Source organism: Danio rerio, chromosome 20 (genome assembly GCF_052040795.2).
Source record: "Danio rerio strain M-AB ecotype USA chromosome 20, GRCz13ab, whole genome shotgun sequence".
NCBI lineage: Eukaryota > Metazoa > Chordata > Actinopteri > Cypriniformes > Danionidae > Danio > Danio rerio.
Genome location: NC_141040.1, coordinates 33,548,952 through 33,573,887, shown reverse-complemented (window position 1 = coordinate 33,573,887; position 24,936 = coordinate 33,548,952). Strand labels below are relative to the sequence as shown.

Genomic DNA, 24,936 nt, shown 5'->3' with positions numbered 1-24,936 from the left:
GAGCTGTGTTACACACTGCATGGAAGTGAACCCATTTTCAAAAACCCATAATAGCTTTGAATGTTTTGTTTAGCTACTACAACAAACTAAGGTGAACATGTCGATGGTGAAAACTCACCACACAATGCACCAGAATGCTGAGAGGAATCCAGAAGAGAAGTGAGAAAACCACCACTGAGCCAACAATGTTATCTGCCAGAAACTTCCCTGAAAACACACAGACACACACATCTCACATCTTCATTGGCTTTTGAGTGAGATGAAATCACTGTGTTTACAGTCAGCTTACCAAAAGTATTGATGTCCAACTTCTCAATGAAATCCCACAGCCTCTCAATAACATCCTGGACCTGTTTCATGCATTTGCCCTGAAAGAAAATAAACAAATATTTGATTCAATGAATGCAAAACTGTCTTCAACTGTCTTGAAAACTACTGCAATTGATTTGTGAATGAAGAGTGGCTTTTACAGACTCACCGCGCCATCACAAAAACCCACAGTGCAAGGTTTGCCTTTGCGCAGAAAGAGAGGGCTGCCCTTGTCACCAATATAAGGAGCGCAAACACCGTTTTTATCCTTGCAGCAAACTTTACAAGAGTTGTGCGTCTCTGAAGAATTACATACAAAAAGAGTGTGGAATAAGGCTTCATTGACGTTGAAACTCTACTTTTATGTACAGTACAGACATTATGAGCTGAACGGGAGTTTACCATTGCAAGCACAGGACTGCAGGTTCTTGACGGCCTCGCAAAAGGGGATACACTCTCCATTCAGACAGCGGCCGTTGTCCACACAGATGGTCTTATTGGGCAGATTCTCTGGTGGAGGACACTCACTGCCGTACCCTTTCACAAACACAAGAGCAACTTTGAGTAAGGATAAATGACATCAGTTAATGGCTACATCTGCCAATGGCTAGTGATAGAAAAATTTAGTGATAGAAAATTTACCAGACACAATAAAAAAAATTAGGTAGAACAAAATTAGGTAATTGAGTATTTTGTTTTGCGGCAGGGTGACACAGTGGGTAGCACTGTTGCCTCACAGCAAGAAGGTTGCTGATTTGAGCCCCTGCTGGGTCAGTTGGAATTTCTGTGTGGAGTTTGCATGTTCTCCCCATGTTCACATGGGTTTCCTTCGGGTGCTCCAAGTCCCCCCACAGTCCAAAGACATGCACTTTTGGTGAACTGAATAAGCTAAATTGTTCGTAGTGTATGTGTGTATGTCCTGCTCCTCCATGTTGGTGGTAGATGTTATGAAACACTAATATGGTGCAGCTAAAATATCTACCTCGATATAAACGAGCCTGGGAGTAAGTAAGTGTAGATTTTATCAAAAACAGAATATCTTTTAATCTCCAGAGTAAAGTAAAATATATTAATAGTACCAAAATGCATCAATTATTACATTTCTTTTTAAATCTTGAGAATAAAATAAATATAAATAATAATAAATATCAAGATAAAATTTAAATGCAAGTGGAAGAACAACAACAAAAACTCAGAAAATGTTTACTCGGCATGTAACTGAAATCAGTTAAAATTGAAACAAAAATGTTATAATGAAACAAAAAAGTATTTAAAAAAAATAAATAAATAGCATAATAGTATTTAAACATCCCTAAAACATGTTGATCAGGTTCTGCCGCCTCACCTGAGCAATTAGATCTTCCTTTGCAGGTGGCCTCCATTGGCTCCTGACAAACCTTGTTCTGCTTCTCAAACCTGCAGTCTTTGCAGCAGGGGCTGTTCCTGTCACTGATGTCAAAAAAGACAAAACTTACAGACACAAATTTATGCAAACATGAATCTGTCTTCAATTATTCACTGACCAGTTGCATTTAAAAATGATATAGATAAATGGGAGTGCATTATTTTTTTGGCTTTATTGTGTAAAATAAGTCATGCATAATCTTAATTTAGTAAATCATAAATGTAACTTTTACATCATTTGTGCCCAAAAATATTTTTCTATATTTTTGGGAATGTTCAGGATCTCTTATCATGTGGATAGTATTTTAAGTTTTTCTCTCGTTTTTTACTTATAATTAATTTGGATGGACAATCAAAAATTTTCTACTTTCTAGAGAACTATACAGCCAATCAAAAACAGGAAACAACTTCAATTTTCTGGTTTTATTTTTTGATTGGTTTTAAAGCAGTCTACAACCATTCCACTTAGTTGTGTTTCAATGTACAAATTGTAGAAAAAATATATTGAATAATAGGGATGTCTTTTTGATTGGTTGGGGTTAGGCCAAGCCTAGACACAATAGTATGAACTTGAAGTTATAGTTCACCCGAAACTAAACATTTTGTAACAATTTTCTCACTTTTTACATGTTCCAAACCTGTATAAGTTTTTGTGTTGAATTATTTTAACACAAATAATTTAATTTTAACACATTTAACTTAGAAGTTGTTTTGAAGAAAAATGAAAACCTCTAACCATTCGTTTACCATAGTAAACTAATACCATAGCATTTGTCGTTCCTACAATGAAAGTCAAAATGATTACAGATTTTCAGTTTATTTCCAAATTTAAAAATATCTTCTTTTGTGTTCAACAGAATAGGGAAAATAATAAAGGTTTTAAACCACATGAGGGTGAGTAAAGAGTGGCCAATTTTTTGAGGGTTCCTTTTTGTAATAATCATGACATAAAATGTATATCTATAAATATATTCATAGGTTTTCAGTCATTTATAGGATTAAAAGTTTACATTTAAATTCTTTTTGAGTCAGAGTTTTGAGACAAAAAGTCCAAATTATGACCATATCATATATATATATATATATATATATATATATATATATATATATATATATATATATATATATATATATATATATATATATATATATATATAAATAAATAATGAACCGCCAACTTATCCAGCATATGTTTTACACAGTGGATGCCCTTCCAGCTGGCTGCAACCCAGTACTGGGAAACACCCATACACACTCACATTCACTACAGCCAATTAAGTTAATCCAATTCACCTATAGCGTATGTCTTTGGATTGTGTAGAAAACCGGTGCACCCGATAAATATGGTGGAAAGGGGCATCCACACTTTAAATGAACAGTGCTTTTTAGTTTTTCGCTGATCAGTCTTTATCATCACATAACTGCACATTCATAATAAGTCCACATGGAGGCGCTGTACCTGCACTGTACGCCTGGTTTCAGTTTGCAGTTTGCAGTGCAGCAGAGGTCACTGTTGAGGTGGAGCAGTCCAGGGTCACACTCTTCACCTTCCTCCACCCGTGAGTTTCCGCACACATTACTGTTCCTCTCCTTGAAGCAAGTGGAGGCTTTGGCCCTCAGCCTCTTTGCTATGGACATCTTACTGCAGTTTGAAAATAACTGCAGGCCAGTTCAAAAACAGAACACTTACAGGATGATCATGTGACGTTTTGAATTGCTGAACAGACATTAGCGAAGGACGTACTTTATTGTTGGTGTGGTCCCCGCTAACCGCAATGGGGTACATCACATATTTGCCTCCCTGGTCCTCTCGGGGAGCGCAGTATGACATATCATCTGGGTCATGAACAGCGCCGAAATTGTGGCCGAGCTCGTGGGTGGTGACCAAATCTGCTTCCTGTAGTCAAAATAATTAATGAATTAAATCAGTTTAGCTTCCACACAATTTTATTATTATACATCTCGAGGTATCTCAAGGGTATTTTCTGTAATATATGGAACATTTATTTATTTATCTATCAATGAATTTATTTATTATTTCAAATGATTTAAATTGTTAAATTGCTTAGATTTTTTACTATTATATTAAACTCTTGCAATTTTACATTTTATTATAATTTTTTTATTTAAAACTGAACTTAATATTTTAAATATAAATTTGAATATTGATCTGTGCTTTTTATTCACTATATATATATATATATATATATATATATATATTTTTTTTTTTTTTTTTTTTTTTGTCTTATATTTTTATTTTAGAAAGGGTGTAACTATTGTAGTTTTTCATTAGTTTTGGGTTAATTTTATGATGATTTTATACGTTTATTTTCAGTGTTTGTTGCGTTTTTGCTATGTTATTAGTAATGCGTGTAATAGGGGTGTCACGATTTCGATTTTTAATCGAAATCGATCGAAATTTATGCTCAATTTCGATTATCGAATCAAAAAATAGAATCGTCGATGCTGCCACGCCCCCATGTCACGTCAGCTTGGCTTGCCAAGCAGGGAAAAAAACAGGCTTGTTAAAGTGCTTGTTAAACTGCAGAAGCAGGAGACCCGTCGACAGAACTTAAATCCTCTCCTCCTTCAATGAAGTCGCCGGTGTGTAAGCATTTTGGATTTCCAGTGAGTTATGTTGACAACGTTCGTGTTGTCGACAAAAAAAAAAAACACAGTTTTGCAAGCTCTGCTTTGTACGTATTACGTACGGTTCGTCCGATAGACAACACCGGCATCGCGATCCTCCGCCCGCCCCCGTTGCAAATCCGCTCGCGAAAAGTACACACTCAGGCCCTGTTTACATTGTCTTTGTTTTTAAATGGCAATTTATAACGACAACGATTTGACATCCACAGTGGCTTGTAGCATTTCTGAGCAGCCCTCCTTCCTTACTACCTCTGAAAATGCACATCACGTGACCACACAGACACAGACGCACACAGCCATGCGCTCGAGTCAGACGACTGCTTCAATCTTTCACTCACTTGTACTTAGTCATTTTAGCGAACACCTCAGATACTGGCTGGTTCCTGTTGGTTGTGCCTCTTTTTTACCGACGCCATTATAACGACACAGATCACTGCCTATTCACGAGTCCCGCAGAAAAAGTGATTGACAGGTGGTAATTATGTGTGTAACTTGCCTTTATTCATTTACTGTATGATTTGTTTATGGGTAAAACAAAGACCATGCAGGTCAGGTAGTTTAAACGGTAGGCTACAAATAATTAATTGGTCATAAATTAATTAATTATTCATAATCGAAAATCGAATCGAATCGTGCCTTCAGAATCGAAAATATAATCGAATCGAGAATTTGGAGGATCGTGACACCCTTAGCGTGTAATAGTTTACACACATTAAATTATATTATTATATTAATATCTTAATTGTGTTTTACAATATTCCTGGTCCTGCCATTGTTGTTAAAGCTAAAACCAGCATCATTTAACTACCAGAAATAAATGGTCTTAAAAGTTGGTGGTGGATACTTTTTTCCACTGTACTTAATGACAGTGACTATATTTAAATGGACATCAGTAATCAAATTATTTGCCTTAATCTGAATCCCCTCGTTAAGTGTGACATCACTCGAATCAGCTACCGGGTCCAAGCACTCTATTCAACTGAATGGGGAGACTCGTCAAATGGTAATAATAAACGTTTACTAAGTGATTTAATACTTTCGAAAATCACTAATCGCAATATATATGTCCATGCCTAATATCCAATGGCCAGAAAAGTGATTCATTTTTTTATAAATTGCTAAAATGTTGGTATTTGTGATGCAGCAAGCCCAGAGATTGTTGTGTACACTATGACTTTATATAAAATTAACTTTAATGTGTGATATGAATAAAAAGTTATCATAAGCGAATGATTTCTCAACTCAAATGAGTGGCGGCTTGGACCCAGAAACAGTATTACATACGTCAGCAACACGTCACCACTTAACAAGCGGATAAGACAATAATATGATTAAGGTCTTTGCATGAGTTGTTTTTTGAATGTTCGTTTCATTATCCCATTTTACATGTTGTGGCACATAATTCAATTAACATCATTGCGTCACCACGCTATCCACATTTTCTATAGAGTTTCATGTCATTTCGTGACAAACCGAGGTATTGGATGAGAGTATGAACTGCTGGGAGAGAGCAAAAAACACTGCATTTGCAGTGTCTATAGTCCTTCACCGACTCGGCAGGTGCAGAGAATAGTTTCAAACAGGCATATGTATATATAAACTATCAAACTACTGCACTTCAATGATGCAACTAAAATCGACAAACTCCACATGTCTTAAATCAATTTCTGTTTTGATTATGACTTTAGTCAGATTAAGGTCATCAAAAGTGACTGTGTACGTTGTAGACTCTTAATCAGAGTAATGTCTTAATCATATTAAATTCAGATTATTGGTGTCCATGTAAATGTACCCAGTGACTAGCAGATTTGTTTCAACATCTACTCGCCTTGGTAAGAATGGTTTTCCCATAATTTTTGGTGCTGGTCAGTCCAGTGTTGAGGTAAATTGCACGGTTGTCATTTCCCGATGGAGGACACTCTTAAGAGAGACACAAAAACAAAATGTCTAAGAGAGAGGAACATTCCGCCACCTTTATTTCTCCACAAATTATATTTTTACTCACTCTCAGAACAAAGACCTCCAGGAAAGCCTGGTTTGGAAGGAGCCACATAAGCCAATCCCAGTGTGCCTTCATCAAAATCCTGATAGGTGAACAGATGAGCCAAACACACCTGCGATGCATTATCAGCGATGTCAATGCTAAATTGCTGCAGAAGGAAGATAAAAAAAAGACTTATTTTTAATTAAGACCTCAATCTGAACATTATTCACTTTGAAATTATGTAGGAATGCACTTTTGTTGATAAATGCAGTGGTCAACAGAAAAAATGAAGAAAAGAAGTGGATTAAAACACCAGTTGAAAATAAGAACATGTTTCCATCATCTACTTTCGATCTGAGACTGGTGTCTTTCAAGGTTTTTTTCCTTCATTTTCGTCACTTGATGAAGTTTGTTTGTCACAACTGGCTTGCTTGGTTTGGGACTTGTGGAGCTGCGCATCGATGGATTTACTCTTCAGTGTTTAAACTTCCAGCAGTGAAATTTAAACCACACTGAACTGAACTAAACTGAACTTCAACTCTGAAAACTGGACTGACACAGTTTCAATGTCAATTTACTAAAACTTCTATGTTAAGCTGCTTTGACAATCTACATTGTAAAAGAGCTACAGAAATAAAGAAGAATTTAATTGAATCTGATCAAACAAAGCAAATATTAGCACCGTGTCTAAATACAGACAGTCTGTACTGTAACTCTGTAACTAATTCACTGTTCAATGGTTAAAAAATGTATTGCACAAGAATGCATTAAATGGATAAAGTGCAAAGACATTTACAGTTGAAGTCAGAATTATTAGCCCCCCTGAATTATTAGCCCCCGTTTATTTTATTAACCAATTTCTGTTTAACAGAGAGATTTTTTTAACACATTTCTAAACATAAGTTTTAATAACTCATTTCTAATAACTGATTTATTTTATCTTTGTCATGATGACAGTAAATAATATTTTACAGCATGAATTGTGTAATAAATGTAACATTAGAGATCATGAGACGTCTTTCAAAAATGTTGAAACAGCCTCACTGACACAAAACCTTTGAATTGTAGCTATTTAAAGACTTGAATAAACAATTTCAAGATTTACATTCAAATTATAGGTTATGTTACCCATGAACCTTATTATACCCTAAAATACTTCTCAAATACCATAAAAACAATAATATTCTTGCAAATCTAATGGTTTCAGATGTTCACTACACAAAATAAAGAGAAGACGCTTCAGTTGTTTGCTTCTACAGCTTCGGCTTCAGTGCCTCTCACCTCCAAGAGCTTCTTGACGTCCCAGACATATTTGTCCTTGACAGGAGTGCCTTTCATGTTGAAGTGAGCACCTCCAGGTTCTACTTGTGTGGGTGTCATGTTAATTATGATCTGGAAAACACAGAAAAACATTCCCTGCTCCAATCTAGCATTTTATTGACTTTTTAATCTTATTTTTTACCATGTTCTCCTCATTGCTCACCTGCTGAATCTGAACTCCATAACCTTTGTACTCATCATCCCAAGAGGTATTGCGGTAAATGTCATCCACACGATCAATCAGCTCAATCTGAAAACATCAAAGGCTAATCTGTTAGACATCGGAAACTATTTAACACTACTTTCGTCTCAGTTGTCAGTTTTTTAATCAATATATAAGATCTTATGTAGTGTTTGGTACATTGCCTATAATAAGTGATGGTGGGTCAGATTTTATTCAGCTAGATGACCAATAAATATGTTTTTTTTAACAACAATTTTTCATTTAAACATTGTCAACTTATTTAAACATTGTCAAATTATGTTTAACATAATTTAATACACTTTGAAAGAAAGAAACAACAAAAATGATAAAATGATAACAAATTCAATTGAATAATACAGCAATGACAAATTTGTCTAATTTACAGTATATACTTTCAGTGTCCATCAATTCAACTAAAGAGTCACCGTCTACACCAGAGATGCCCAGACTAGGTTGGTTCTTGTTAACATTTAATTTGGCCCACCAGACCATCTTAGAAGAGGTGTAGTTTTTCGGTAGTTTGTTTTATTGTTGAGCTGCAAACAAGCAGCCTGAATTAAATGTTTTGATTAAATATTAGGGATGTAACGGTATCAGAATTTCATGGTACGATAATACCTCGGTATGAATGGCACAGTACGGTATTTATTGAATAATTTACAGGAAAAACAAAACTAATGAAAAGACTCGAAAAAAGTGCCAAAAGTGTTTATTTACCTTAGCATTGAACATATTAATGACATACAAATTAGCCATCTATCTGTAATTTTCGAAACAGGAACTTTTAAACCAAACAAAAAACTATTAAACCATATAAAAAAAATTAAGTTTCAATTTAGTTAGTTTAGTTTAGTTGAAAACTCATCACATTCAACATTTAATCACTCACTCACTTAGATAGAGATGGGTTTTTTTAGGAAAATTATCATATAACTATAATCTGGTAAAAGCTGGGATCTCTGGGCATGTCCCCTGCAACAGAAAAAACCCTCTCATTTGGGACTGTGGTATCTGGGACTGAAAGATATGATTTAGCCAAGGTTGACAGCAGTGGGTAACGTTGTGCATTGTCTTTCAACCACTTGAGAGGACAAGCCATGAGTGAGATAGAGGTCTCTTTGCGGTACAAGTCAATGTCTGCATCAATCTAACAAGTGTGCTGTGTTCTGCAGTCCCCATGACTGTTTTTAGTCGTATTCCCGACTTATATTTCATTACAGTCTGGCAGTGCCTGCATACTGTACTTTTCTTTGTCTGTCACCTTTTCTCCTTTTTCGTATCTTTTTAGAAAGAAACCGAAATGCTTCCACACATCCGATTTAAAACCCGCTTTAGGTTTGATAATTTCCAGCTCTTTTTCTTCCCCGCTACTAGCAACACACTCCATTTCTCCATTATTGGATTTGTAGTAACAACAGACCGCAAAGGATGATGGCCAAGCCTAGGCTTATGGGAATTGTAGTTCCCGCTACCTCCCGTTCGCTTCATTTGCCTAAGCAAACTTTTGTCAGAAATATAGTTTTATTGAGTCATGCGCCTACTTTAATATTGAAAAAAATTACTATTGCGGTATGACGGTATTTACAATATTGTTACATCCCTATTAAATATTGTTAATTAATTGGATCTAAAAAAGAAATACACTATCCTTGATAGATAGAAGACATCAGCAGAAGCAGCTTTACTAGTGTATTTGGCATTGATTTCTATTGCGTTTAAAAATGAATTATGCTTTGATTGTGCAATTGCATAATTTAATATGATTAAATCTATTTATTTATTAATACATTAAGAAATTACCCATGGCAACTTTAATGTAATAAATACTCAAAAAATATTTTGCTGTTTGTTCAACCTAGTTATGTAAAATTAGCTTATTCAACATAATTACTGAGATTTTTTTTAAAGACAACTTAGTTTTTTTTTTAAGTTTAATCCACTTAAACGTGTTAACAAATTGATCTGTGTTAGAATAACCTGAATGAATTGTGTGGAACCCTGCATTTTTTACAGTGCAGTTTGGTATATTTACCTTCAGCCCACAGTCCTCAATCAAGTTTGGCATATATATACAGTTTATAATTTTTTGAAATAGGTTTAGCTTTTTTAAGACAAGGCATCCTCTTTATCCAAGAACGCACAATTACATGTTTAGCTTCCAGCAAACATAAAACTAACAGCAATCTTTCATGTTTGGTCACTTTAAAGTTCAATGAAAAAATATGCAGAAACATTATTTATACTATTATGAATGTTGAATACAGTAAATGCTGATCATACTGATACATTTTTGGAATTCTTTCAATGAATAGAAAATATAAAAGAGCCAAATGTATTTGACATAGAAATATTTTTGTAAGATTCCAAAAGAATTTACTGTCATTTTTCAATCACAATAATGTTTAAATAAACTTCTTTTTAAACTATGGATTAAACATGAATTAACAACAATTTCTTTAAATATAAAATAAAATCTAATAACCCCAAACTTATACACAGTAGTATAAACAGTTGAAGTTAGAATGATTAGCCCCCCTGAATTATTAGCCCCCTTGTTAATTTTTTCCCTAAGTTCTGTTTAGGAAAACAGAACATATTTTATCTTTGCCATGATGACAGTAAATAATATTTGACTAGATATTTTTCAAGACACTTCTATACAGCTTAAAGTGACATTTAAAGGCTTAACTAGGTTAATTAGGTTAAGTAGGCAGGTTAGGGTAATTAGACAAGTTATTGTATAATGATGGTGTGTTCTGTAGACTATCGAAAAGAAATATAGCTTAAAGAGGCTAATAATTTTGCATTAAGATGGTGTTTAAAAAATTAAAAACTGCTTTTATTCTAGCCAAAATAAAACAAATAAGACTTTCATCAGAAGAAATGATAAATTATAAATGTTATCAGACATACTGTGAAAATGTCCTTGCTCTGTTTAACATCATTTGGAAAATCTTTTAAAAAGAAAATAAAATTCAAAGGGGGGGTTGATAATACTGACTTCAACTGTATATAAACCTCAAATATTTTTAATAAGGTAGAAATCGCTTAAAACTTGTAGATTAAAATATGTCATTTGCATTTAAAAAATGGTGTTGTGTTGTTTTTTAACTACTTTTATTCATTTATTCATTTGACTTTTGCTTAGTCCCTTTATTAATCAGGGGTCGCCACAGCAGAATGAACCGCCAACTTATCCAGCACATGTTATACACAGCGCATGCCCTTTTAGCTGCAACCCATCAATGGGCAATAAGTTATAATTGTTATATTGAATTAAATTCTTATATTTTCCTTCTATTAAAAGTCTGAAAATGGGCAGCAATAATGCATAGATTGCCTTATAATATCATCTTTGACAACAGGGAATCATGGAGCCAAATAGACTTCATAGTGAACGAGGTCAATCAACTGTCTTGTCTTTATTACCAGATAGTTGAGGGTGGTGCTCTCCTCCTTGCGGCCCATGTGTTTGAAAAAGCGATAGTCGGCCACAAGCAACAGAGGGCAGGTGTTTTTACTGTGGTCCACCGTCTGCCTTCTCTCTCTCACCTGCCCTGTAGAGGAGAAACACAAAAGAGAGGATAAGATGGTGAAAATAGACAAAGGGTGAGAAGGCAAGAAGCACATGGCTGACAAAGTAGCTATATAAAACCGCGTCTAACATTGCGCTGTCTAGATTTGGATCAGATGAAAAGGAAGGTGTGAAGGCTGCTTTAAACTAGATGTGTTGTTATAAGGAGCCTTCGAATGAGGCTTCAGTATTTGGTCTTGACATGTTAAATTTGCCCTATTAGGCCATTTTACACATGGCAAGAAAACTGTTTTTATTACTTAAGAGTTCCTATATTGTTTCTATTCTGAATATCTTCAAATTCTTAAATCAAGAAGCATCTTTTAGACAAGCAAAAAATACTGTTTAGTTTCCAGAAATAATAAACCAAAATTAAGTGATTTTTTTTCTTAAAACAAGCTAAATAATCATATTTTTGCTGTGATATCAGATTATTTTGCTGAACCCATTGGCAAATCATTTTTCTTGTTTTAAGGAAAAACTCACTTAATTTTGATATTTTATTTCTGAAAACAAAACAATATTTTTGGCTTGTCTGAAATGCTTCTTGATTTGAACTAGAGACATACTAAGACCGGGAAAAAACATGATGGTGGGGAAAAAATGGGTGAAAGAAAATAATAATCCTATCATTAAGTATTTTACCATATTTCTCCCATATTTTTAATCTTGAAAGCACGTTGAAATTATTATAAATGTCTGCATTCACTTTCTTTTCATTAAAGCTGTGCGTTAATCATCGCCCTTCATATGCAACTTCTGAATCAGTGAATGCATGTATAAGCGCCAGTGTAACTAGTTACATGTAACGGAATTACGTAATTTAATTGCAAAATAAATGTAACTGTAATTTGTTACAGTTACTGAGAAAAATTGTGTAATTAAATTACAATTACTAATGAAAATGTTAAATATTATAAATAGGGTTACATCTAAAAATTCTCTTTAAAATCTGGGATATGTTGAATGATACTAATCTGTTGCTTTGCCTGCTTTTGATATGCATGATGCCTTCTGCTAAAGCCATTTATTAAAGCCATTTATTCTGCTTAACTACATTTCTCAGTAGTGAGACGGTACCGTCGCTTCTTTCTAAATCAAATAGCTTTTCAGTAGCGAAGCTATTTTTTTATTTAAATAGCGCAGTAGCGTCCATATATTGTATGTATATATATATATATATATACATATATATACATATATATATATATATATATATATATATATATATATATATATATATATATATATATATATATATAGTTTACTGTAGCAAAGGTTAAATTATACTATGGTAATTACTATTAGTTCATGATAGTTACTATTGATACTACATTATGTAGTGTAATTTGTTAATGAAGAGTTGTACATAAACATATAATATAATGCTTATTCCTAAATATTTCCCTTTACTATAAATTACTATAGTATTTGAAATGTGTAAATCCTGGTTTTATTGGATTTTTTGTTTTTGCTGTTATATACTATAATCTGTTTCCGTTTAGTACAGCATATTATTTTTGCAGTAAAAATTGAACTGAACAGTTATGCCTCATATGTTTCATTGACAGTTTTATTGATCACTAAGCTGTGATTGACTTGGATTTAAGTTGCTTAAGGCGACGCGCTTCGTATAATACTTATGCCAGATCAGCTTCTGTACACGCCATTTAAAGTGACACCCCTGTTATCAAACAAGTCAGCAGATGAATCTCTCATTTTGTTTTGTTTGGTAACAGACGCGTCACTTTAAATGGGGTGTACAGAATCTGATCTAGGATCAGTTTATGATATGGAGCATGTCCATCAGTCAGCAGATTTTTATGCAGCAGGGACAAAAAGATGCTTATATTTTTTCGTATCATTTTTCTAAATGATTAATTGAAGGATCCAGTCTCACTAAGCTACTCCTAGTCTGTTCTGATTGGTCAAATGGTCTATTGTGATTGTTGGTCTACTGCTTTACCACATGTGTTGAAAACAAAATGCCCCTTTGCCACAGTCTATTTTTGGGTTATTCTTAGATGTCTATTAGATATTCCCTGACAGCCAAAATTTAACCTTGTTTAAGTCAAGCCATCTATGTTTAGGCATCGATCAGACACTTAATAGACAAATGTAAAAAATATGTATATTAAGAAATTTACTACAAACAAGCATCTGTTTTATTACATTTCTTTTATGATTTGTGGTCATGCTCTTCAAAGAAATGTGAAAATAAATCAATAAAATCACTCAATTTAGCTAGTCCCTTATAATAACCGCAGTAATAAAACACGATAGCTGCTTATAATAACCGCTAAACAGTATTCCACAACTAATTTTAAATTCTGATAACGTTACCTGACAGAACAGGCCACCCTGTCCGAAAAGCCCAGTGGCAGGTAATTTGCTTTTTACAGCACATCTAGTATACATTTTAAAGTCCCCATAAAATCAAAACTAACCATATGATATTGTTAGCTCACATTGCTAGTTTTGTGGCTCTGTGCATTTCATTGAGAAAAAAACAATTGCTTACCCTTCTGATCTTTAACTGAAATCTGAAAATGCTCTTCCTCTTTGTGTTCAGTTAAATTTTCAGTTTACGTATATTTTAGGAATTGGGCATTGCTAACATATTTAACCATGCTGCTCCAACAGTCAGTTTTGACAACAAACAGTAATGGTGAGAAGGATGTGTCTGTTAGGTTGTAATATCTCTCCCCAAACCATTTCCCCCATCTTTCTGAATGAAAAGCCTACTTTACTACATCTATTCAGCTCGCAGTAAAAAAACAAGCCACACCTACTGTTTTCTCATTTAATATACCATTTATCCAAGAACCGCGTCACAATACGAAAAAATAAAGGTCACAGCTTCAAGCTCATTGGGACTTTAATGTTGTTTTCTTGTGGTTACATCCATGAATATGAGAACGAGAACTCTCTACATGCAGTTTCGAGCTTCTTGCAACATGATCCTTCAGTCGTAAGAGGGATGCCTGAGGGACTTGGAGGCTCATACATTTTCGAGCTGAAAATGAACAATGTTTCCAAAAGTCCAAATACAGTGCAACACAATCGAATGTGAGTGAGTAATCTGTTAGATGTTACTTTGTTTGCACCTTTTTCAATGACTACCGCTGCCACAAACATCATCTTGTGTGATGCATAAGCTAGCAACAACTTATGATTATGTGTGTGTGTGTGTGTGTGTGTGTGTGTGTGTGTGTGTGTGTGTGTGTGTGTGGTAGTGATGTCCCATTTCTTATGGGAATTTTTCATCACTACCCCTTCACACTGTTTGAATGGCTAAGGGGAAGACGTAGATAAGCACAGGCATTGGGATAAGGAGGGTTACAAAATAGAATTGGGATTGGGCCTTAGGCTGAATTTATGCAAATTTGTTACAATCCTCCACAGGTTTGTGAAGGAAGTAAAACTGGAATTATCGATGACGACTTATTTCAGGCAAATTTTATCAAAAAAAAAAAAAAACAGTTACTATATTCATCATGCAACTTGACCTTTGAATCTATGCAGACCTTCATCCACATATACTTACATTGCACACTATCTGAAAAATAATATGGGTAAAGTCAGAACATTCGTACAGCTCAAAGACCTACCTTCCTCCTCCTGATGATCTTCATCTAGTGCTCTGGATACCCGCACGCTCTCTGGCAGCACCTCACTGGCATCTGCACTAACGTAGCCACAAACTTTTGTAGCCGCCAACCTGCTCACATTCCTGATGTCTTCTGAACGATACACAAGCAGCCGACTGTCATGGGTGTTTTCTGTAAACCTCCACAGTGGCTGCAGACACCAGATAAATGAGCCAACAATGTATCTTCTATAGCTGAGGTACATAAAGTAATCAATTAGATTTGTGTTGCTAAAATACCTCAATGTTGTATTCGGCTTCATCAGTGAGAATATGAGCAGTAAAATCATTGTCACCAATATGTGCTTGTACTCTGGAATTCTCCTCTCCTAAAAATGAAAAGGACAAAAAAAAAAACATGTATTAGACAAGTATTTTAGATGTTAAAGATGTCCAGTTATGCTTTTTGACTTTTATGAGTGTTAGCCAGTGTGTAGTATGCATGTTTGGACATAAAAAGATCTACAAAATCACAAATCTTAATGTCTATACCAGTGGTTCTCAAACTTTTTTCACCAAGTACCACCTTAGAAAAAAATTGTCTCTCCAAGTACCACCTTACGGCGCTATTTTTTAACCAGTATTAAAAATAGCGTTGTGGGCCTAATTAAGCAGCTACATGTGTGCACAGTTTAAAAACGATGCAGATTAATTCCTATTATTAAGAATATGTATTATTGTCAGTCACTTTAAACATTTTAAATAGTCTGAACATTAACTGTGCTTGCAGGTAAAAAAAAAAAAAAAAAACGTTTTAGTTAAAATGTGCTTTTAAAGGTTCATAAAAAATGGCGCTGTTTTTAAAAAGTAAAAAGAAAACTGCTGTACTTAAATTTAAAGTATTCATAATAGCCTATTCATCAAAAGCTGGAAATGTTGCTTGGACCTCATAAATATAGGCTATATGTCATATTCATACACTTTTAGACAAATCTTGAAATGTTAAATGTACATATGACAGGGTTCATACAGGCACAGCCTAATGTAAATCAATTCCAGCACCTATTTTTTTTTCAAGACTGACATGCTATGTATTGAAGACCTGAAATGTATTGTCAGCAACCCATAAAACATTGCATAGGAATAGATACACATAAAAACCATTAATAATAATAATAATAATAATATTTATTAATCATATATTAATAATATAATAAACCTGCACTTAATGCTTGTGAAATCTTTTTTGTACTCAAGGAAAAATACTATTACACTGCTAAAATAACACAAATTTTAGTAAATAATACTAATATTAGGTAAAAGTACAAAGTACTCTTTTAAAAAGTACTAGTTGGTTACTTTTGAAAAATCAGATTGTCATTATGAAATCACTTTTTTTTTAAGTGTAAACCTGATTGAATGGTTTAATTGCTTAAATCTCAAAGCTACTTGTATAGGAATTTGCACTGACAAAGGAAGTATGGTCGATTTTTCCTTTCATGACAATTAATCTTTTTTCAATAGCACTGGCAAAACTACCACATAAACTTTAAGGCCATAGAGACACTTTTTGCCCAGTTTTAAACATTATTTTCAAGCTTTGAAAGGTTTAATTAAAGAATATGGTAAAATATTTAAATTTAGCCTTTTAATTACATATTTTACACTATTTTTCTTTACAATATGGCAAATATGTTTCTTAAATAGCTGTACATCACATGTAGATTTTATTTTACACTTGATCTTAATCTAAAATACAAAAAAAAAATAATAAAAGTACACTGTCAGTAAAAAAAATAAATAAATGACTTCATTTTACTTGAAGTATTTGAAATATGACAACACTACATTTATCAAAGCAGTGCTTTAAGAGCCTTATTGTTAATTTTGATAAATAAACAATACGTAACAACGAATTGTTTTGACCTGTAATGCTTTAAGACAGATCAGAATACAGCTAAATGTATAACGTTAAATCACACAAATACCTCATCCAGAAAGAAATAAGTCCCCCTTTGCTAAAAGTAAGTTTCATTTCACAACACAGCCAAATAAGAAGACCATTTGCATTGTCATCGATCATGTATCAATCTAATTCTAAATACTTGATAACTTTGAATACTTTTGACTAAATTTAGTCAAGGAATAAAAATAAATAATGTCTACTTTAATAGTGGAAAGATCGCGATTGTATTCAATCTGAGCACACAGGCGACCATGAGAGGACTTGCAGTTCATTTGAAAAAAAAAAAAGCCTATTTAGGAGCTAGCATATCTGTTTTAGCGATTTGCGTACATGAATGCGCTCTCGTGTTAAAATAAAGCACTCGCCACATTTGCAGAAATGAGTAATTGCGCAATACCTCCATTCCCGCGCCGCCATTCAGAATGTATTTAGAGGAGTGACAGGTCAGAGGCGAGTCGACTGGCTGTTGGAGAGCGAAACGTGTATGTAGATCATCAAAAAGGCAGGAAATATGTCCGCGGTTTAATTACTCTGCTAGACATCTCTATAGTGAAAACATCCGAGAAGCATTATTCCAACAAAACATTTGTTTTTAAGTTGTTTTCTCTGTCTCTGCAACACAGAAAGCCTTTGTCCCGCCCTTACGTTTCACGCGACTAGAAAAGGTCGACTGTGATTGGCTACTTTTCATGTCAGTCAAATCACCCTTCAGAATCAATTCTTAAACTTCGGAAACTGATTTTCAGCAGCTTATGTCACAAAGCACTAAAATAAACATTCTAAGCACAGCGTTGTGATCGTACGCTTCACCAAGCAGACAATGCTGATCACATCAATGTTATATTACGCATCAAAGGATTAAAAGTGTTAATTGTTTCTTTCATTATTTGGCGATTCCTCCGCGTACCACTAGGAGGAAGCCCGCGTACCACTAGTGGTACGCGTACCACAGTTTGAGAACCACTGGTCTATACCAAAGGAAGATATTTCGCTTTTAGGAAATCTCTTTTCAAGAACTACAACACAGCTTGTTTTGACTACAAGCATTGTTTTCCAGGCTTATGATGTCACAAAGTGGTCCAAATCTCACCGCCAAATTTTTGTGGTTGGGGGTGGGGAGAGGAATAACAACATTAACGTTGCCACTCTTATATGTCTTGCTATATGCGTGCGTGCAAAGGTTTTGCAGGATCCTCTTGACAAATATTCTGTGAAATATTTGATATTCCAATTTTCAAATATGTGTAAGGACATGCGTTTTGTTTAAACATCTTCATAATGACCATGGGCCGGTTGCACCAGCAGTGCGTAAGTTAAAACGTAGCCTAGTTGTGACTTAAAGGAACACCAAGTTACACATTACTAAATATTTTTGTGTTGCACCATTGAACTTAGTTCAAACGTAACACTACGTTCCAACTAAATATTTACGGCAGCCTCCCTCCATGCATAATGATAGAAAAGAGATGACTGCAAGATTAGTTTACATCGAGGAGCTTGCGATGATAATGAAAAATAATCTCTCTACACAAAATTTCAAATTTTCTTTCAAGGAGTGTTTTGTTAATTGTATCCATCAATTAAAATGAGAATTTCTTCATGACTAAGTTTTTCTTCTTGTTCTTTCATATGTAGAATATTAAAAAATAGGTAACGCTTTAGTTTAGGTCACAACTCATGCCATTAACTACTGGCTTATTACCTGCCTATTATTAAGGCAAGGCAAAGGAAGGCAAGTTTATTTATATAGCACATTTTATTCACAGTCACAATTCAAAGTGCTTTACATAAACAAGAATAAAAAAGACAAGTATAAGAAAACAAATAATAAAAATGATTATAAACAGATGAAAATGTGTTTAAAACAGGTTATCATATTGTCATAAAAACAGGTTAAGATATTAACTGTTCATTAGTAGTTATAAAGTACGATCCAATTCTACATCCCTAATCCTACCCAAAACCTAAACCCAACTACTACCTTACTAACTATTAATAAACGTTTAATTAGTAGTTTATTAAGCTTACGGGTTTATTTAATGGTTTGTTAATACTGTGAATTGTGACTTTAACTAAATTACTAAAAACTAAATAAACTAAAATGTTACCAAAAATTTAAGTTTAATGTTTTGATACCTTTATGTGTATTTTGAGTTCATTCTTGGCTCACGATGCAAGTGTGTGCGTCGTCTGGCATTAGTGACTGACTGTAATGTAATGTACTTAAACAATGTAACTTATGATTAAATTTTCATAGGAGAGTTATATATAGATATATTAGTTACAGAATTTGAAAGCAGTTTAATGATTTAAATGCTTTTTATTGGATATTACGTCATTCAATGCGACTATCTATGTTTTCCCTTAAGAACATGTCCTGCAACCGAAGTGAGAACAAATTTAGTTACAAACCAGCTAGTAGTTACTAAGCCCCTAGTGTAGACTGTACTTTCCAGTTTAAGAAAGAACTTAAACCCTACTCATTTTAGTTGATTTATGACATCTGATGGGCTATGGCATGTTAGTTTGCGCTGCAGTGGAGAAATTGGAGCTGCTGGACTTACATTTACATTTAGTCAGTTCGCAGACATTTTTGTCCAAAGCAACTTAGAATTAAGGAGACATTCAGCAAATCAACATGAAGAGGCAGTACGCACAGGAAGTGCTATTTATACAAAAGAACTGCTGGTGCTGAAAGAATTAGGTGTTAGAGTAAGGGGCAGTTTTTTGTTGTGGTTTTTTTTTGAGAGAAGAGTTTTTCTAAAGGTGGTTTGTCAAGCCCACTCTCACCTATGTGATGCACACTTTATAAATGCATAGTGGAATTTAGATTTTTTAAATAAGAATGTATCTGATGTAAATGTGCAAAACTGGTGCAGTGTTGGTTAAAGTGTCAGAAAGATTATAGGGTGTGTTTTCTACATGTGGTTTGTAAAGCCCACACACCTGTGTGAGGCACACTTCATTTAGGGATTTACATGAAAAAAGTTGCTGTTTAAAAGGGAGAACAATAAAGTAAATGTTTAAGTTACCTAAACAGTGTGTATCTGTTATGAATAACACGCATTGTCAGATTGTGTGTGAAATTATAAATTATTATAACATTCCTATCTCCAAAGATATCAGCGTGTGTTTTACAAACCATACATTTTTTTGATAGTACAAACGTATTCAAATGACAGCTGGCCAATTACAACACATTTAGTTTTTTTTTCTAAGTGGGCCTCCATCAAACCCAGAACTAATCAAGCTGTTTGTGTCAGGTTGGGGAGAAAGGTATTGCAATAATGTAAGTTATGCAAAAAATGAATGTGTGCTGTGAACTACCAAGCATGAGAGCATGCTTTAGAATAATCCAAAAAAAATCTACATGAAGAGGCAGTACACATCGGAAGAGCTAATTTTTAAAAGGAACTGCTGGTTCTCAGAAAAACAGGTGCTCATGGACAGGTTTTTTTGTTTGTTTTTGAAGAGAAGAGTGAAAAGTGTTTTTACAAGTGGTTTGTCAAAGCCACTCACCCACTCAACACTTTATAAATGCATAGTTGAATTGTTTCGTAAGAAAGTGTCTGGTACAAATTTGCAAACAGGTTAAAATGTCATAGAATTAAAAAATGAAAGAGTGTGTTTTCTACAGGTGGTTTGTAAAGCCCACTCACCTGTGTGAGGCACACTCAATTTAGGGAATTACATAAAACTAAGTTGCACTGAGCATGAGCGCATGCTCTAGAATATCCCAAAAGAAAACAAGATTTAGTTGAAGAGCATAATAGGACACTTTTAAAATATGTAATAGAGTTGCAGTTACCAATGACATGACCGGTGAAGAAGTTTTCTCTCTGGACCTCATACACCTCTTGAGCTCCATCTTCTCCGACTACCACAGCTTTGAAATCATGAGTGAAGAGCTCTGTGTTGGTTGTCAGGTACAATTTGAAATGCCTGTGAAACATTTAGGAGGGTTTATTAAATGTGCAGTAATCATGGTGTTGACAGTGTGTCCTGATAAATCATGGATGATGAGTATTCACCTCTGTAATGCAGTGAATCCGAGAAGTCTCTCCGCGTGTGTTTGGGACTGCACATCTCTCTTGCGAACTGAATGCTGTTGAAGGCTGGACAGTTGAAGAACATCAAAGTCTGACAGCAATGAGCTGAGATGGTCTGAAAGAAGTCATGGGAAGCAACTTTATGGGCTACATATTACTGAATGATGAATTTGGTTTCAAAGAAAATTAAGACATTTTCAAGTATTAGAGCTTTTGAAATTTCACAATTCTGCACAATCGACATCTCACAATTCTAACTTTATCCCTCAGAAATATTTATGGTTAACAATTTATACTTCATCAGATGTCTGAGTTTTTTTTTTTTATAATTCTGAATTAATTTAGGCGACGCAGTCGTGCAGTAGGTAGTGCTGTCACCTCACAGTAAGAAGGTCGCTGGTTCGAGCCTCGGCTGGGTCAGTTGGCGTTTCTGTGTGGAGTTTGCATGTTCCCCCTGCATTCGCGTGGGTTTCCTCCGGGTGCTCCGGTTTCCCCCACAGTCCAAAGACATGCGGTACAGGCTAATATTGACCGTAGTGTATGAGTGTGAATGATTGTGTGTGGATGTTTCCCAGAGATAAGTTGCGGCTGGTAGGGTATCCGCTGCATAAAAACACGCTCGATAAGTTGGCAGTTTATTCAGCTGTGGCGACCCAGGATTAATAAAAGGACTAAGCCGAAAAGAAAATGAATGAATGAATGAATTCATTAAATAATTTAAATGTACTTTATTTACTAATTTATATGTTGCAATTTTGGGTGACACAGTGGCTGAGTGGATAGCAATGTCGCCTCACAGCAAGAAGGTCGCTGGTTAGAGTCCCGGCTGGGTCAGTTGGCATTTTTGTGTAGAGTTTGCATTTTCTCCCCATGTTCGCATGGCTTCCCCCCACAGTCCAAAGACATGCACTATGTGTGAATTGGATGAGCAAAATTGTCCGTACTGTATGTGTGTGAATGAGTGCGTATGGATGTTTCCCAGTGATGGTTGCAGCTGGAAGGGCATCTGCTGTGTAAAACATATGCTAGATAAGTTGGCGGTTCATTCCGCTGTGGCGACCCTTGATAAATAAAGGAACTAATCCAAAGGAAAATGAATGAATGAATGAATGAACTTACATTTAAAAAATTAAAGTCGGAATTTTAAGTTAAAAAGTCAGAAATATGCCAAGCTTCTTTTTAAGCCGTTTTCACTAACACAAAGGAAAATAGGCTTACCATATCTGCAGAATGTTATACTAAATATTTACTTATTTTTCTTAAATTACTGTAAATGGTTTTACTTAAAACCGCTAATTACATATAGTACATCAACAACTTAGCAGGAACGCCAAGGTCACCGATTCAGTAAATAAGCCAGAGCACTGGTGAAGAACACATCGCATGCAATGTCATTAATTTGGGTAACAGCTTTTCAACAAAATGTTTGCCTTAAGACATTACATTCAATGATATGAACCAGGAAATTGAAAATACAGCAAGGTATTTGGTAGTTATAAAGACGTCACAAAAAACACTCAACCTTTCGATTCAAACGTGTCCGCAATGTTTTCAAAGTGTTCCCATTCCCAAAAAAAAAAAACTCACCGTACTCGTCGTCTCGGACATCCCTAATGGGTCTCCTTGAACCTTCCGTCAAAAACAAAGACGCCAGAAAGAAAAGGAGTCGTTTCATGGCGAGGACGTTAAAGCAGCATACGGTACTTCACACAACAGCAGCAGCCGCATTTAATCCCGCGGATTATCAATCTGCCCGAGATCAACATCTGGACACGGCCAAACTAATGTACACATCTGTCTGGATCAAACAAACACACAACGACAAAACACACAAAACTGAGGAAGAACAAACCCGCGCTCACTTCCAGACGCCCGTCTACATGGCGCTTGATGTTATAAAGAAAGAAAAAGATTGACTCAAAAGCAAATCAATCCAACATCTGAGAAAAAGTGAAACACCCGGAAGTGTTTAATGTGGGATGGATGATCTGATTCACCGCGCGCCAGGAAATCCCCAATAAAGTTTATCTGGAGATCGTGTGAAGGCGTTTTCAAAACACTGATATGAAGAGAAGTCGACTTTAAATTAAGTAACGTTACGCAGCGTTTTAAATGGGTTTTAGACAGGGTCTCCGCAGTAGGAGTTACGTAAGAGGATAAACTCTCGGTCTGTGGTTTAAAGCCTCACTGAGCTGCCTATCTAGTCAGCATTTGCTAGGCGTCACGGACGAGTGAGTGATGTGGAGAGGCAGTGCGCTCACTAAGTTGAGAACACACTCGGTCTCGTCTAGACTATTTTTAAATTCTTACCTCAAACCATGTGAAATTCACCACAGCGTCGGGACACATTTGGAGAACAGTATGAGGGCAACTGTAAATGAGCGTCATGGATGTGACATTTGCAGTAAAACCTTAACACAAATTCACAGAGTATTTGTTAACATTATATTAAAACAGATGTATATATTTTGCAAAACTACCAATCACAGAGTTATTAGATCAGATAAACCTCAAGCTGTACATTTTTTTTTATATTTTAAATGAGGTAAGTAAACATGCGTTATAGATCATGTGTGACCAAAGTTAGCGAGTTTACAGTATAAATCCAGGGAATTAAACTGAACAACCCAAAGGAAATAATGCTCATCAAAAGTATAAAAGATGGCTCTCTGTAGAACAAACATCATTGATTTTATTTGACATTTTTGCATTTATGAGGGAAACTCTTCGTTATATGTGACATCTTTTAAAAACTTTGACAAACATTTTTGAGTATTTTTCAAGCATTGTTAAATACAAGCCTAAACAAAACAACTTAGAAAGGGGTTTCATTGGTTTCTTGGCAACGTTGACATTTGCATAGAATTGCTCAAATCTTTTCTTTAGCTATTATTGCTAACTGCATTCATTTTTTATACAATCACTGAACTTGAGTAGGCATGGGCCGGATTCTAATATCACAGTTTCACAGTATTGTGATTACTGCTCTAAAATATATTCTTTTAAAATGTCACTTGTAAACTTTTCCCTTTGGAAAAAAAAAAAAAAAAAAATATATATATATATATATATATATATATATATATATATATATATATATATATATATATATATATTTGGAGAAACATTTTAAATACTTTGAAGCAGTAAACATGTCAGGCTAAATAATGTAAGTGAATCATTGACCTCTGCTGTCTTCATTAAATTCTTTACAATTTAAAACAGCATCTTTGTTGATCTTTTCTACTGTATACTGTTGTCCTAAAAACAAAAACTAAAAACGTAAATAAAAAAAATCTTACATATATACCATAGAAACGGTATAGGAGAAAATGGGTGGTTTCAAAATCTTTCCAAACCGCTGTATACCTTGAAAACAGTTATTGTCCCATGCCTACTTGAAACTATCCTTGGGTCAGAGAAACAAACAAACAAAAAAAGGAATTGCGTAATGAATTTCCTCGAAGTACTCAGTTTCTTTTACTAAATCCAAATGAGATTTATGTGTCTTTTAAATATGCAAGTGTACTAGCAAAACCTGACAGGTTATTTTTAGAAATGCACATTTATTTTTTTTCACTTCCTGGAAAATGTATAACATTTCTGTAAAGTGATGCTAACAAAATAAAGGGGACAAAAATAAACTTTATAATACAGTGGGAAATGCATATAACCAATAATAATGTATAGAACTACTTGAGATGTTAAAGGGCACATATTTTATCCTTTTTTTAAGATTTAAGATGAGTCTTTTGTGTCTCCAGAATGTGTCTGTAAAGTTTTAGCTCATAACACCCATCAGATTATTTATTATACCATTCAGAATATTTTCTGCACTGAACACGATGTAGCTGTTTTTGTTGCCTGTGCGTTTAATGCTAGTTCTC

At 34.6% G+C, this 24,936-nt stretch overlaps 1 protein-coding gene across 3 annotated transcripts in view; it reads right to left on the bottom strand.

Moving 5' to 3' along the window:
- Positions 1-23,238, bottom strand: part of adam17b (ADAM metallopeptidase domain 17b) — a 30,872-nt gene extending 7,634 nt beyond the window's left edge. For all 3 annotated transcript variants that reach the window (XR_015518513.1, XM_087298322.1, XM_087298323.1), the window contains exons 1-17: positions 22,637-23,238; positions 21,032-21,164; positions 20,809-20,942; positions 15,335-15,423; positions 15,057-15,246; positions 11,301-11,428; positions 7,830-7,916; positions 7,628-7,738; positions 6,368-6,512; positions 6,191-6,282; positions 3,458-3,610; positions 3,173-3,372; positions 1,655-1,758; positions 712-846; positions 479-609; positions 290-368; positions 119-207 (exon numbers count right to left, since the gene is read on the bottom strand). Coding sequence is in view for 2 of the 3 variants with exons in the window: in XM_087298322.1 (XP_087154448.1) it covers positions 119-207; positions 290-368; positions 479-609; positions 712-846; positions 1,655-1,758; positions 3,173-3,372; positions 3,458-3,610; positions 6,191-6,282; positions 6,368-6,512; positions 7,628-7,738; positions 7,830-7,916; positions 11,301-11,428; positions 15,057-15,246; positions 15,335-15,423; positions 20,809-20,942; positions 21,032-21,164; positions 22,637-22,724 (2,088 nt within the window). In the remaining variant the exon portion in view is untranslated. The remainder of the gene's footprint in view (positions 1-118; positions 208-289; positions 369-478; positions 610-711; positions 847-1,654; positions 1,759-3,172; positions 3,373-3,457; positions 3,611-6,190; positions 6,283-6,367; positions 6,513-7,627; positions 7,739-7,829; positions 7,917-11,300; positions 11,429-15,056; positions 15,247-15,334; positions 15,424-20,808; positions 20,943-21,031; positions 21,165-22,636) is intronic.
- Positions 23,239-24,936: the final 1,698 nt, after the last annotated feature.